This window comes from Impatiens glandulifera, chromosome 9 (genome assembly GCF_907164915.1).
Source record: "Impatiens glandulifera chromosome 9, dImpGla2.1, whole genome shotgun sequence".
Lineage (NCBI taxonomy): Eukaryota > Viridiplantae > Streptophyta > Magnoliopsida > Ericales > Balsaminaceae > Impatiens > Impatiens glandulifera.
Window position 1 is genome coordinate 34,098,059 of NC_061870.1, and position 14,151 is coordinate 34,112,209.

Genomic DNA, 14,151 nt, shown 5'->3' on the forward strand with positions numbered 1-14,151 from the left:
GTAATCATCATGAAGCATATAATAGCAGTAAAACCAAAATCAGAAGATAATAAAATTGTACTCAAGAAAGAATTGTAATAAACAATAAAGAGAATCTAATCAATGACAAAGATCAAAATTGGGACAAATATCTTCCACAAGTTAATAATAATAATAATATCACTCATCAGCTAGTATATAAAATTGCAAATTAAATAACAAAATTGGACATGTCTAGTGTTTGATCAAATCAATCATCAATCTTGAAAATACCTTACACCTTCTTGCTTCTGAAATTCTCCTTCATAGAAGTAAGCTTCTTCTTACACTGGTTCACATTCTTCCCAGGAACCGCAGCAGCAACACGTTCCCATCGTTGATTAGCATCTTTCGGGAATGTCTTCAGAGCTTGTATAAGAGCTTGTGCTTGAACAGCCGACCATACATCTTGATCACCAGTCACTACTTCATCAGCAGCAGCAGCAGCTTCTTGGCTATTATTATTAGCGCTTTCGCTGGCTGATGATTCCTTACTAGCAGCAGCAATCACTGGAGGAGCCTCGGTTTCATCCCTAGCAGAAAGAGGGGAAGCAATAGATGGTGTTGGCTTTCTCTTCTCAAGAAACGAGTCGAACGATTTTGAATCGTCGGGTTTTTGAAGAAGAACAGTTTTAGTTGCCTTGAGAATCTCTTCAACAGATCTGTTAGTGCCTATGTATTCTGAGATAACCTCCCACCTCCTTGAGGTTCCTTTTGGATATTTCTGAATCCCTTTTCGAAGTAGCTCAATTTCTTCTTTACCCCATGGCTTCTTTTTCTCAGAGCTAACATTTCCGTTCATCCTTGTAGGAGTTGGAATAACGGTTGAAGACCCATTTGGTGGTTTCAGATTGTCTGCAGTGATGTCGCTGTTAAGGGACTCTTTAATGAGTTGTGCTCTCTCTGTACCTTCTTTTCCTTCGACTCTATCGCATAAACTCTTGAGCTGTTCCATGTCGAGTGAAGCGCAAAGGGTTTCTATACCGGCTTCGGTTAGGTTGAATGGCTGGAGGGATAAAACAGGAGCAGAAAGGGTTCTCAGACGAGTACGCTCCTTTCGCAACAGTTTCTTCTCCTTTTCCCTAGCTTTCTTCTGGTTTGAAGCAGCTTCAGCTGCTTTCTTATCTTCCTCCTCCTTTATGCGTTTCTGTTCTTCAACAAGCCTGGCTGCTTCTTCTTCCTGTTGCTTCTTGGCGTTAAGTTTAGCCTCCTTTTTCATCAGCTTCTCGGCTTTGAGCTGTTCCTTCCTTCTCTGGATTCTAGGGTCTTTTTTATAGGCATTGTCCACGAGGGAACGAATTCTGGCATAATCATCCTTCCTAGCCTTCTCAGACATTTTCGCATTCTGCCTTTCCATCCACCTTCTTTCGTCACGAGTTTCAGCATGATCTAGATCATGCTCTTCCTCTTGAGGGAATTCTCTCCAACTCTTGAAGCTGTACCAGAAATCATAGAATTTGTCCACATCTTTAATCGGAGTACTGTCGTCGCCTAACAAGAGGGGCGGTTGAGTCACGGACCATCTCCCATTTCTAGTGAAAGCAGGTCCAAACACCTTAAAGAAGTCGCGGGGAGAACAATCTGTGGGTATTTCGTCATCAAACTCGTCAGTCGAGTCATAGATCCGCCTTTTCACAGGGTCAGTTAACAGCTCGTATGCTTCTTGAATGGCTTTAAAGCGGTTTTCCGTTTCGTCTTTCAATGCTTGTCTTGCCGCTTCAGTTTCCTCCGCAAGAATAAGAGCAGCTTGCTTATCAGGATGAAACCTCAAAGCAGTCTCTCTATAGCTCTTTTTTATCTGATCCTCAGTAGCCAAGTACCTTAAATGACCCAAACCAAGTAAAGCATAATGATCTTGTTGATTCTCCTTTGACTTCTTCTTACCCTTACTGCTACTGCTATAATCCGTCGATGAAACATGTATTTGCTCCTTAACCTTTTCATCACTCACAACTTCTTCTTCCTTGCAAAACCCAACAAGCTTAAGAGCAGCATCATTAAAAGAATGACCAGCCGGTTCATACTTCAATGCCTTTATGGGAGAACAGTTTGATGAAACATATATGGACATCCCATCTTTAATCTCATCTGAATAGCATATAAAAAGCATCTTTCCTGTTTGATTAGCCATAACAGTAGATACTCACACCAGGTGGGTGTCAGATCTACTACAAGAATAGGCCTTCAAGGTCAAAACTGCAATTAGTATACAGTTCCAAGTCAGTCAATTTACAAAAAGGGATAAATCTAGGATATTATTTCAGAATAAGAACAAAACAAAGATTGAATTTGACTTTAATGTTACTAATATTACATAAAACCTAAAAAGATCAAACATAAGGCTTTAAAGAAACTTCAACAATATGAATAAACAAATCACATCCCAATCGAACTCTAGTATGTCTAGGTTTACAAAAAAAACTAAACAAATACCAATGATTGAATGAGAGATCCGATGTAATATATAAATTAACGATCCAAACATTACTTCAACCATGTTTGTAAGAAAGAACATCATCGAAAACATATGAATACGAACGATTACGAAAGCAAACTATAGACTATGAAGAATCATAATAGAAATTGTGATATTAGAGATTGGAATTACTTACTTATCGGAATCTGCTTCTTCAGGAGAACTTTGAAGAAGGAGAAAGAGAACAGCCGCCTCCCTCGTCTTTCTCTCTCTCTCTCTCTATATCGAACTCTAAGAAGTTGTTCTACTTCGCATTCACTTCTTCTTCGCTTTCTTGTGTATGTATATATGTACCCTATAGGTCATGTCGGTATAATTGGGCCTCAATTTTGGTCCAATTTGTTATTGGGCCTATAATTACCGGCTTTTCTTTTCCTTATTACTTATTTTTATGTTTTTTAAAATTTATTATTTTTTATAATTGAAATTATATAATATATAAAATATTAGTTAATGAGATGTTAAATCATATCAAATAAGTTGAATTAGGGTTTGTACTTTGTACTTGATTGTTTGGATTTGAGTCTAAATCTTTATCTTTTTTTATGGAAAGAGTAGTTTCCTTAAAATAAGGGTTTTCTCTAACCTATTTCACATGTTGATTATTTAGAAATATTATCAGATTTAGTGAAATTATATTATTAAATTTGTTAAGATGTATCATTTATTTTAATTAAATATTTAATAAAAATAATAATTTAAATAAAATTCTTTAAAATAATTGTTTTCTCTATAATTTAAGTCATATGGAGATGTATGTTACCCTCTCTTTTTTCATCCTATAATTTTTATTTAAAAATAATGTTACTCACTAAACTTTGTACTTGATTGTTTGGATTTAAGTCTAAATCTTTATCTTTTTTTATGGAAAGAGTATTTTCCTTAATATAAGGGTTTTCTCTAACCTCCTTCACATATTGATTATTTAGAAATATTATTAAATTTAGTAAAATTATATTATTAAATTTGTTAAGATATATTATTTATTTTAATTAAATACTTAATAAAAATAATAATTTAAATAAAATTCTTTAAAATAATTGTTTTCTCTATAATTTGAGTCATATGGAGATGTATGTTACCCTCTTTTTTATCATCCTATAATTTTTATTTAAAAATAATGTTACTCACTAAACTTTGTACTTGATTGTTTGGATTTGAGTCTAAATCTTTATTTTTTTTTTATGGAAAGAGTATTTTCCTTAAAATAAGGGTTTTCTCTAACCTATTTCTTATGTTGATTATTTAGAAATATTATCAAATTTAGTGAAATTATATTATTAAATTTGTTAATATATATTATTTATTTTAATTAAATACTTAATAAAATAATAATTTAAATAAAATTATCTAAAATAATTGTTTTCTCTATAATTTGAGTCATATGAAGATGTATGTTACCCTCTTTTTTTTTCATCCTATAATTTTTATTTAAAAATAATGTTATTCACTAAAATTTGTACTTGATTGTTTGGATTTAAGTTTAAATCTTTATCTTGTTTTATGGGAGAGTATTTTCCTTAAAATAAGGGTTTTCTCTAACGTACTTCATATGTTGATTATTTAGAAATATTATCAAATTTAGTGAAATTATATTATTAAATTTGTTAAGATATATTATTTATTTTAATTAAATACTTAATAAAAATAATAATTTAAATATATTTTTTTTAAATAATTGTTTTTTCTATAATTTGAGTTATGGAGATGTATATTACCCTCTTTTTTTTCATCCTATAATTTTTATTTAAAAATAATGTTATTCACTAAATTTTGTACTTGATTTTTTGGATTTGAGTCTAAATCTTTATCTTGTTTTATGGAAAAGTATTTTCCTTAAAATAAGGGTTTTCTCTAACCTACTTCATATTTCATATGTTGATTATTTAGAAATTTAGTGAAATTATATTATTAAATTTGTTAAGATATATTATTTATTTTAATTAAATACTTAATAAAAATAATAATTTAAATATTTTTTTTTTAAATAATTGTTTTCTCTATAATTTGAGTCATATGGAGATGTATATTACCCTCTTTTTTTTCATCCTATAATTTTTATTTAAAAATAATATTACTCACTAAACTAAACATCACTTAAAAGACTATTTTAAAATGATTCAAAAATACACTGAAAAAATCATCAATTCAACGAGAATATGGTTACTTTTTTTTATTTTATCTTTTAAATAGTGAAAATCTTTGAATTCATGATCACGAAGTTATAATACTTTGTAGACAAGAGTCTTCACTCGTATTGACAACTAATGATATAATTCTATACTTTAATTTTAAGAATATTAAAATTATAAACGAGTTCGAATTTTTACATCTGAGTCCTTGTATTAAAAAAACATTATGTTTGATAATTCATTATAACCTCATAATATATATATAATATCAATTTGCGAGTGTTTTTGATATGGTTTCGCACTTAAAAATCATAATCTAAGACCCCATTATTATAATCTCTAGTGCACCAAAAAGTTGGAAGACAAATTAGTCTTAAATGTCCAAAATAAATTAGGATTTTCTTTTAAAAATTTGTCAAAATACCCTCCAACCCTTTTTGACAAAAAAAAATATTTGTCACCCCTTCTGATCTAATTGTTCTTTCAATATGGAAACGCTTGAATACTCATTTTATTATGCCAATAAAATTTTGCTACATGGTTACTTGCTTTTTTTTTTTTTTTTATAGAAACTGCACTATCTCAAATATTTGTTTTAACAAATAATTTTATTGTCACTTTGTGTTGAAATCCATGAAAAACAAAAACCACTATTTGGTTGATAAATCAAAATTATTGTCATTAGTGTATTAACTTAGTCTAAATGATGTGTGAGACTATTTTAATTACATGATGATAAACGGAAACTTTCTCATAGTTATTGTGCTTTGGACACTGGCCGGATAAAGATCAACTCCAATGTCTATTTTCTTGAAGCCTGATCAAACCATTTTCCGGAATCATTATTCGAGATCATATGGACAATCTTGTCATAGTTTTTATCCATATTTTCAAATGTCTAAACTCTGTTAAGGTCGATGTCAGAGAAATTCGTCAAATAATGTGGTGTGTTGTGGACAAACAATGACACAAAATCATTTTCGAGTCATAATGCAAAAATAAAATAAAAATGTAAGTCTCTTTCATTTTGAAACACCAAAATGAAGTCATTTGAGCATCCAACCTCTTATACAAGACATTAAACAAATTATGTCTCATGACCACCCTTTTAAAGTTCAATTCATCCATCATAGTAATGAACCTATAAATTAGGTAGCAAAATACTCGTTTTTCTTTTATATCCCAACACTACTCGTTTTTCTTTATATCCCAACACTACGTAAATTTAATTTATAATATATTATATTTTTTTAACTAATTACAAGATAATTTATCCCCCAAAAAATGGTAAGTAAAAATATATATTATAAATGGAAGAAATCAACAGTTGAAATATTTTTTATTATAAAGGTTAAAAATATAAATAATCATTAAACTTTATTAACTCAAAAGTCAAAACAATATAAAAACATAAAAATAGGAAAGCCCAAAAATTTGAACAAACCCAAAAAAAAGAAAAAGAAAGTGGGAGTGAGGTCCCCGGCGGCGGTGGGTGTTATCGTCGAAAGTTCTTCGCCGGTGGTTATTAGGTGCACCGTCGTCTTTTCGTTGGTCTGTCACTCCACAGTTCCGGTGACCTAAGTTTTCTAATCTCAATCCTTATTCACAAACGTCACTTTGGTAAGGATTTGCCATTATTGTTCATTTATTATTCCTGTACTTGTTATCGATATGTTCATTACTTTTCTGTTGCTATATTCAATTGCTGTCCCTGTTTAGGGTTATACATTGAGCTCGCGCTTGCAGCTCTTCATCTCTATCTTTCTTTTTCCGTCTTACCCACATGTTTCTCTAAATAAAAATACAGAATTTGGCTGAAAAGAATCATCATTTGCCTGTTAGTAGGTAAATTTTGGGGTTTAGTTCCGTCTTGCCCCCCTTTGATGTGGAATTGTTGCATGCATCCATGTTGGCCCCAGTTCTGAACATTGAGATATGATGAGAAGCTACAGTTGGCCAGTTACTCAATAGAGGTAACTGTGATGTTAATTATTAGATTATATCACCCTTTTCTTATGATTGTAAGCCATTTGAATGATTTCATGTGTTTTCTTTTTCTAGAAATAAGCCACATGGTTGTATAATAAAAAATGGAGGTAGAGGTAAAGGAGGCTGCAAAGAATAAGAGTAGAAGACAAGTTCTCCGGAGAGCAAAAGTTTCACGTAATATGATTGATAACCAGAGTATGAGTGAAAATTCTTCTGAGAAAGAGGCTGCTAACGAGGATGATGATTCTATTGTGAAGCCTTATGTCGGTATGGAGTTTGAATCTGAAGAAGCTGCCAAGATATTCTATGATGCTTATGCCAGGCATGTGGGTTTTAGTACCCATGTTGGTCAATATAGCCGTACTATGCCTGATGGACCAATAATTTCTTGGGATTTTGCTTGTCCTAAAGAGGTATTCAAAAGGAAAAATGTCGAAAGTTGTAAAGCGATGCTTACAATAGAGAGAAGGGATCCAAATTGTTGGGTTGTGACAAAGTTTGTAGCTGATCATAACCATTCTACTGTAAGTCCCAGCAAGGTAAAGTTTCTGCGACCTTGGAAACATTTTGCTGGAGCTGAAAAAAATGTGTCTGAGACCTTAGACTCCACAGCTGATGTTCTTGCATATACTCATGGAAATAATACATTTCTTGATTCCATTCATGGATGTAGTAGGAGTGCATCATTAGAACCAAAAATCCAAATAACTCCTGCAAATGCAAGCGATCCCAAACACATTACGAGGATGCCGGCAAATTTCATTGAACCTGTCTTCAGAAAGAAAACCCTTGGAAGAGATGCTCAAAATATCCTCAACTATTTCAAAAAGATGCAGGCTGAGAATCCTGGATTTTACTATGCAATTCAACTAGATGATGATAACCGAATGACAAATATCTTTTGGGCAGATGCAAGATCCCGTATTGCTTACAGTCGGTTTGGCGATGCAGTTACTTTCGATACAATGTATAGACCAAATCAGTATCAGGTTCCATTTGCTCCTTTTACTGGTATAAATCATCACGGTGAAATGGTTTTGTTCGGATGTGCACTACTTTTAGATGAGTCTGAATCCTCCTTTATTTGGTTGTTTAAGACTTGGCTATCTGCAATGAATGATTATCATCCTGTTTCTATAACAACTGATCAAGATAGAGCCATTCAGGTAGCAGTCAGTCAGGTGCTTCCAGAGACGCGTCACTGCATTTGCAGATGGCACATCTTGAGAGAAGGCCAAGAAAGATTAGCTCACATATTTCTCGCTCATCCTTCTTTGTATGGAGAATTATATAACTGCATTAACTCTTCTGATGCAGTTGAGGATTTTGAATCGACATGGTGCTCTCTTCTTCACAGTTATAATATCCAGAAGAATGAATGGCTTCAAGCTGTCTACACTGCTAGACATCAATGGGCTCCTGTATATTTCCGGGATGCTTTTTTTGGTGCACTCTCGTCAAACCATGGCAATAGATCTTTTTTCGATGGATATGTGAATCAACAGACAATTCTTCCAATGTTTTTCAAGCAGTATGAAAGGGCTTTGGAACATTCACTAGAGAGGGAAAATGAAGCAGATTTCGATACAATTTGCACAACACCTGTCCTGAAGACACCATCACCTATGGAACAACAGGCGGCAAATCTTTACACCAAGAAGGTTTTTGCTAAATTCCAAGAGGAACTGGTTGAAACATTTGTATATACTGCAAATAATATCGAGGATGATGGATTTGTCAGCAAATATAGAGTTGCAAAATATGAACATGATGAAAAGGCATACATTGTTAGTGTGGACATGGCCGAGGTGAGAGCAAGTTGCAGCTGCCAGATGTTTGAATACTCAGGCATTCTCTGCAGACACATATTAACTGTTTTCACAGTGACGAATGTTCTCACACTTCCCTCACATTACATATTGAAGAGATGGACAATGAATGGCCGGATTGGCCATGGAATTGATGAATATGATGCTCCTACTCAGGGAATTGAGTCTTTGACGGCTCGATTCAATAGTTTATGTCGAGAAGCCATTCAATATGCAGAGGAAGGGGCTGTTTCCATGGAGACTTATAACACAGCAATGACCTTTCTGAGAGATGGGGCAAGAGAAGTATCTGCTGTTAAAAGAACTACTGCGAAAATTACAAGTGATGACAGTAACAAGAAAAATTATTTATCAACTCCTGTGGCGAGTCCATCTTGGCCCTGGCAAGATGCAATTCCTCAACGTTTTAATCTTAATGCTATAGGAGTTCCTGGAAGTGATCTGAATAAGACAAGTACAGCTCCTATTTCCATTAATGGGGACAATGTCTCTTCAGATAGCCAGGTATAATGTGGAATTGTTTCGTTTTTGTTACTTGGACAATTTTTGTAGAGAAATAAATATATTGTTTACTTCTCATTTTATTAGGTGGTTCTTACTTGCTTCAAGGCCATAACTTGGCTCATTGAGAATCAGAATTCTTCTGTTTCCAGTAAAGCTGCTGTAATTAACCTAAAGGTATGAATATGTCATTTTGAAAAACTGTCTTGAGATTTGATCTAATTTTAGGATAGTGTAAGTAATTTGTTGAGATGCTTTGCCAGTTTTTTTTTTTAAAAAAAAGCTAGAATATTTTCATTGAACCATAATCAACGTGACCGTGGCAAACCAAACCAAACCATTATAATACAAGTTGCGCCATCTGGTGGCAGTAGTTAATAAAAAATGGACATAGATCGGGAAATTAAGAATTAAAAGCCCAAAAACCTAACAAAAGAAAAAGAAACGTTTTTGTCATAATATTTTTATTTGAGTAAGTTGGATTCAGCTAAGGTGACTTGCATTTGAGTAGTTTTTCAATTTTCGGAAAATAATATTTCAGTTGATTAGGTTTTTAATTTTTATATTGCCATTTAATTGTATGCATTAGATCTTTGCATGGCAATTACTTAAGTGTATTCTAACTGATTGCTTGTATTATACTGTTCTTTTTTTAGAGCTGCTTGTTTTATATATTGTCATTTATATTCTTGAATGAATCTCCACTTATTAATGCTGCAACATGAATTAAAAGGTCAATTGATTCTCTCATCTTATGTGACTTGAGTATTGCAGTTGCAAGATTATGGTAAGATTCCTTCAGGGGAAAATGATGTTCAGTTTAGACTCACAAAGGTCACCCTTGAACCTATGTTGAAATCCATGGTTTACATCAGTCAGCAGCTCTCAACACCAACTAATAAAGTTGCTGTTATCAATTTGAAGGTACACCTCTTTGAACTATTTTGATTTTTTTTTGTTCATTTTCAGCCAAAATGTTGCGATATGATCAAGTTACTGAATAGTGTTCTCTAGTTTTCATATAAATATCTACTTTCTTGACTTTGTCAGCTTAACTGTTCGAGTTTTTTTCTTCTGTATCAGCTACAAGACATAAATACTACATATGGGGAAACAGAAGTGAAGTTCCAAGTTTCAAGAGATACTCTTGGTTCTATGTTAAGATCAATGTCCTACATCCATGAGCAACTTTGAGATTCAGTGAGTGATAGATCTATTCTAGTTATTTTTTGATTATCTAGCATATTTTGAGATTAGAAACACATCAGTTGTTGACATGTTTCTCTACTTTGAGTTACAAATCCTGCAGAGTTCTTGTAGAGACAGAAAGTAATTTATTTTATTAAGAGGGAACATGATTACAACTCTATAGTCTATACACATGCCACATAAAAATAAGCTCAAGGAATACTAAATAAAACCAATCTTCATAATCTAGATAGATTTTATCTGCTTTTATAGTAGAGAAGTTCATTTTACTAGCTAAACTGCCCCCAAAAGCCCATTTTGTTTGCAGAACTTGTGTTACAGAACTTTTAAAAATGTCTCAAGTAGGAACATGACAAGTTTTAGAATATCAAATGACATAAAGTGCTAAAATTGGGAGTTGCTTCATTTAAAAATACTATTCAGCCCGTTTTCTCATATGGGTGCGAATCCAGACAAGATTCTCTTTAGAAACGGAGTGTATAAACTATGAAGTTAGTCCGGCCATATTCAGATCTCCAGACCTTTCATACAAAAGGTATATAAAACTGTATCCATAAACTCTTGGCAAACAGTAAGTATCTCGTTTTACAGATGCGATTGAAGCAGAATTTACAATAAATGATTGATTTGCCATTTTCAAATCAAAGATGAAAAAGAATGTAAGGTGGTCATACCCCCACCACCACAAAGATGCAAATTACCAGACTCGATTCTATTCCTATGTAAGACTCTCTCATACAGAAGTTCTTCAGCAAGACTACACAATTTATAATCATCTATGTTGAAGCAACTTGATCTTCTCTTTTCCATGTCATCCCCCACAAAGTATTTTCCCATATCTTTCGAATCATTTCTAATGTTCGGTTGGTCTGAATAATTATCAGCCAACTTCTTCTGGTCAGAGGAGAACTGAAATTTCATACCCAATTCTGTAATTTTGCATCCACTTTGGTCTAAACAAGACTTGGTGCTGCTACTAGCTACTAAATCTGACTCGAGAGGATTATGTGTTGGCTGATCAAACATCAATGATCCCTGCATAATAGTAAAAATGAATAACTCCTGATCAAACACTTTCTGTCTCTGAATCCGGATTGCCAATCAATTTCCTTGGAAACACTTGATGTGGATCCATTTGAGATCAAACACAAATTCAGGAATTTTATTTACTGTTTCTCATCCAAATCCAGATCCAGGAAGTGTTTCCAAATTGGTAATATAGTAAAAGAATTGATAAATGAACCTGTCTATCACTGAAGCGACTGACTGGGTAGTTGGAGGCGGAGACACTTGTTGCATCCTCTGCTGCTGAGAAATCAGAACTGTCGAAAGTTGATATGGAAACACACTCATCAAAGTAAGTCATTGCTTCTTCAGCCAATCTTCTTGACATCCTTCTTCGTTCACTGCTTTTCTGTTGTCATATTATCAGATATTAAAGACATCTGAAACACTTAGTATTTAAAATAGCTATAGATAGAACCTACTTTTCTTTCTGTAGGAGACGACTTAACATTTGTGGTAATTGTGATTGGCTCCGAAAGAATATCTTTTAGAATTCTACCCAATTCATGTTCATGATTCTCTTCTGCAGCTAAGTCTGCTCGAAGTCTTCTAGCCCGTTCATGGCACTGCAACACACATTCAATGTTCAAGTCAATACACGATTGATTCAATAATTTATATGTTTGTTCTGGTCTATAGAAGTAGTAGGCATAAACCTCATTAAGCTTTCTAGCATAATCACTTCTAACATCCACAAGAATCACATCATCATCAATAGGCACAGGATTGGTCATGTCTATTTCATCATTTGACATGTAATCTCTGGAATCATCAACTGCAAGAGACTGCAAATGAAAGTTAATTATGATCACATCTGAAGAAGAGTGGATGATCTGCAATCTGCTTACTTACCATGGTTTGTTCCCAAACAGCATTTATAGTTTTCTCTTCAATTTCTGATAGAGAAGCTACAGATATTGCATCTTCCCAAATGGGTATTCCTTCCACTGGTGACTGAAGAAGAACACGAAATTGAAATCAATGGTGTCTTCTTTTTCTACACATAATAATCATGACAGTTTCACTTACCTCGTTGGATGAAATTGAACGGGTTCTTGACACGGATCGATGGCGTCGCCCAACCGTTTCCTTCTTCTCCTCATTTTTGTTACTGAATAGATCTGCATTCCTAGTGGATGATCGACCTCTCTGGGAGGGATTACATGCAACAGGAGTTTTGGGGTGGAAATTAGAGTTTTGCTCAACTTCTTCATTATCATATCCGGTAGAGAAGAGGGGATTGTCTATTTTATTGAGGAATTCCGATGAGAGGTCTAGCTGCTTGGTTCTGGAAATGGCGCTGACGCTTTGGGAACGCCGGGGCGGAGGTTTTTTCTTTGTGTTTGCGGTGGACGCGTTCTTTTCATCAGATGATTTGGGATTGTGGTTGCTCTCTGTTCTTGTTCTTGTTGTTGTTCCTCTTCGTGAGGTTGTTGATTTGAAAGACGATGTCGCCATTTTCCTGTAAATTCTCTTCTCACCGAGTTGACTCTGTGGAAGAGAGAGAGAGAGAGAGAGCAGTGGCTATATGGACGGCCGTGGTGGAGTTGCCGAGGAGACAAAGAAGAAGAACATGGGTCGAAATCAAACTGATCCCTGTAATTACTAATATACTCAATTTAATACTTTAAATCTGTATTCATATCAGACTTTTTTTTTTTAAAACATAAAAAAAAAACATTAATATTTTAATTATATATTTATATACCCTTTTTATATTTATACACTTACTTTGCTTTTTTTTACATTTTTCACCATTAAAAATATTAATATAATTTGCATGTGTTTTTCACCGTTATCGTGACGATGAAGGTTGGTGTTATGTTAGTTCTCTTTTTATTAAAAGAAAATATACATGTTAATTTTTTATTTGAACCATTTTCTTACAAACAAATCAAAGACTATTGAGGAAACTTGGGTGCAAATTATGTTTTGAACAATGGAGAGGTGTGATTTATTTAACATTTATGACGAATATTTCAATGTATTGAACAATGAGTTGTGATTTATTTAACATTTAATGAGTTATGATTTATTTAACATTTATGACGAATATTTCAATGTAGGATAAAGTATTTATCATTCTTTGATTTAGATTTTTGTTTTTGCGATTAAACAATTTATTTTTTATTTTTTAATATTATAAATAATAAAAAGCTTATAATTTGAGAAACTGTCCAAAAGGATCACAAATTATACAAGGGCTGATTTGTTTCAATTAAGATAGTTAGAGGACATCTTTATATACTTTTGACATCTATAATAAATATGCTTACGACTCTGCAATCCTTTGAGTCAAGTGATATTAACTTCATGATTCGTTTAATTTATTTCTATATATTTAAGTAATATTACATGATCTCATTAATTCAATGAATAAAATCTTCAATTATAGTTGATCTAAACAACATTGAATATTTCTTAACAAACATATGAGATTTTAAATATTTTCATTTCAGATATTTTTTATATATTTCGAGTAAATGTAATCTAATTAAGAACAATGAAATAAAATTTTGGATATAGTTTATCTCAACAACATTCAATATCTTATCAACATCAAAGATTTTGAATATTTTTGTGTAAGATTTTTTTTCTCTATATATTTAAGCAATGTAATTTGATAAATATAATAAAATAAAATATTCTTTATTTATTTTTTCTAAATTTATCCATCTATGATTTATTTCTTCTTTTAGGTTACTCCGGCAGAAATTACGGTTCTTTATAATTTGTAAAAATGTTGAGGAATATGTGTGTTTTTCTTCTAGTTTTTGTAAGAAACAAATATTAAGATATATAATATGTTAACAATAAATTTAACCCAAAAAATGATTTAATCTAGGTTAGTTGTCTTATTTATAAAATTAATAATATAAGGGTGTGGGTTTAAAAATGGTAAAATAAAAATAAAAATAAATAGTTTCTTGTA

General features: G+C 32.6%; 3 protein-coding genes across 6 annotated transcripts; 1 reads left to right on the plus strand and 2 right to left on the minus strand.

Annotated features, from left to right (window-relative positions):
* Nucleotides 1-72: 72 nt before the first annotated feature.
* On the minus strand, nucleotides 73-2,748 carry LOC124914069 (dnaJ homolog subfamily C member 2). 2 transcript variants are annotated; one of them, XM_047454543.1, is made up of 2 exons: nucleotides 2,631-2,748; nucleotides 73-2,214 (listed from the first exon to the last, which is right to left on the minus strand). In XM_047454543.1, exon 2 carries the CDS (start codon nucleotides 2,147-2,149, stop codon nucleotides 254-256), a length of 1,896 nt encoding a protein of 631 aa, XP_047310499.1. In that variant the 5' UTR covers nucleotides 2,150-2,214; nucleotides 2,631-2,748; the 3' UTR covers nucleotides 73-253. The 2 variants fall into 2 exon arrangements, with proteins under 2 accessions (XP_047310499.1, XP_047310500.1); XM_047454544.1 differs by having other exon boundaries at nucleotides 73-2,200; nucleotides 2,631-2,725.
* Nucleotides 2,749-6,079: 3,331 nt separating this feature from the next.
* Nucleotides 6,080-10,246, plus strand: LOC124915021 (protein FAR1-RELATED SEQUENCE 3-like). 3 transcript variants are annotated; one of them, XM_047455663.1, is made up of 6 exons: nucleotides 6,080-6,246; nucleotides 6,434-6,599; nucleotides 6,688-8,948; nucleotides 9,033-9,122; nucleotides 9,720-9,869; nucleotides 10,029-10,246. In XM_047455663.1, exons 3-6 carry the CDS (start codon nucleotides 6,717-6,719, stop codon nucleotides 10,137-10,139), a joined length of 2,583 nt encoding a protein of 860 aa, XP_047311619.1. In that variant the 5' UTR covers nucleotides 6,080-6,246; nucleotides 6,434-6,599; nucleotides 6,688-6,716; the 3' UTR covers nucleotides 10,140-10,246. The 3 variants fall into 3 exon arrangements, with proteins under 3 accessions (XP_047311619.1, XP_047311620.1, XP_047311621.1); XM_047455664.1 differs by having other exon boundaries at nucleotides 6,469-6,599; XM_047455665.1 differs by having other exon boundaries at nucleotides 6,472-6,599.
* LOC124915022 lies at nucleotides 10,180-12,766 on the minus strand. Its single transcript, XM_047455667.1, has 6 exons — nucleotides 12,249-12,766; nucleotides 12,072-12,173; nucleotides 11,876-12,004; nucleotides 11,642-11,785; nucleotides 11,398-11,568; nucleotides 10,180-11,189 (listed from the first exon to the last, which is right to left on the minus strand). Exons 1-6 carry the CDS (start codon nucleotides 12,675-12,677, stop codon nucleotides 10,791-10,793), a joined length of 1,374 nt encoding a protein of 457 aa, XP_047311623.1. The 5' UTR covers nucleotides 12,678-12,766; the 3' UTR covers nucleotides 10,180-10,790.
* Nucleotides 12,767-14,151: the final 1,385 nt, after the last annotated feature.

What these genes read in the sequence shown, in the direction of transcription:
- LOC124914069 (XM_047454543.1), bottom strand. Translation starts at nt 2,149, where the DNA reads ATGGCTAATCAAACAGGAAAGATGCTTTTTATATGCTATTCAGATGAG.
- LOC124915021 (XM_047455663.1), top strand. Translation starts at nt 6,717, where the DNA reads ATGGAGGTAGAGGTAAAGGAGGCTGCAAAGAATAAGAGTAGAAGACAA. An exon ending in ATGTCTCTTCAGATAGCCAG is followed by an intron (nt 8,949 to 9,032) that starts GTATAATGTGGA and finishes TCATTTTATTAG; the next exon opens with GTGGTTCTTACTTGCTTCAA. An exon ending in CTGCTGTAATTAACCTAAAG is followed by an intron (nt 9,123 to 9,719) that starts GTATGAATATGT and finishes TGAGTATTGCAG; the next exon opens with TTGCAAGATTATGGTAAGAT.
- LOC124915022 (XM_047455667.1), bottom strand. Translation starts at nt 12,677, where the DNA reads ATGGCGACATCGTCTTTCAAATCAACAACCTCACGAAGAGGAACAACA. An exon ending in CTGTTTGGGAACAAACCATG is followed by an intron (nt 12,005 to 12,071) that starts GTAAGTAAGCAG and finishes TTTCATTTGCAG; the next exon opens with TCTCTTGCAGTTGATGATTC. An exon ending in CGTCTCCTACAGAAAGAAAA is followed by an intron (nt 11,569 to 11,641) that starts GTAGGTTCTATC and finishes ATATGACAACAG; the next exon opens with AAAAGCAGTGAACGAAGAAG.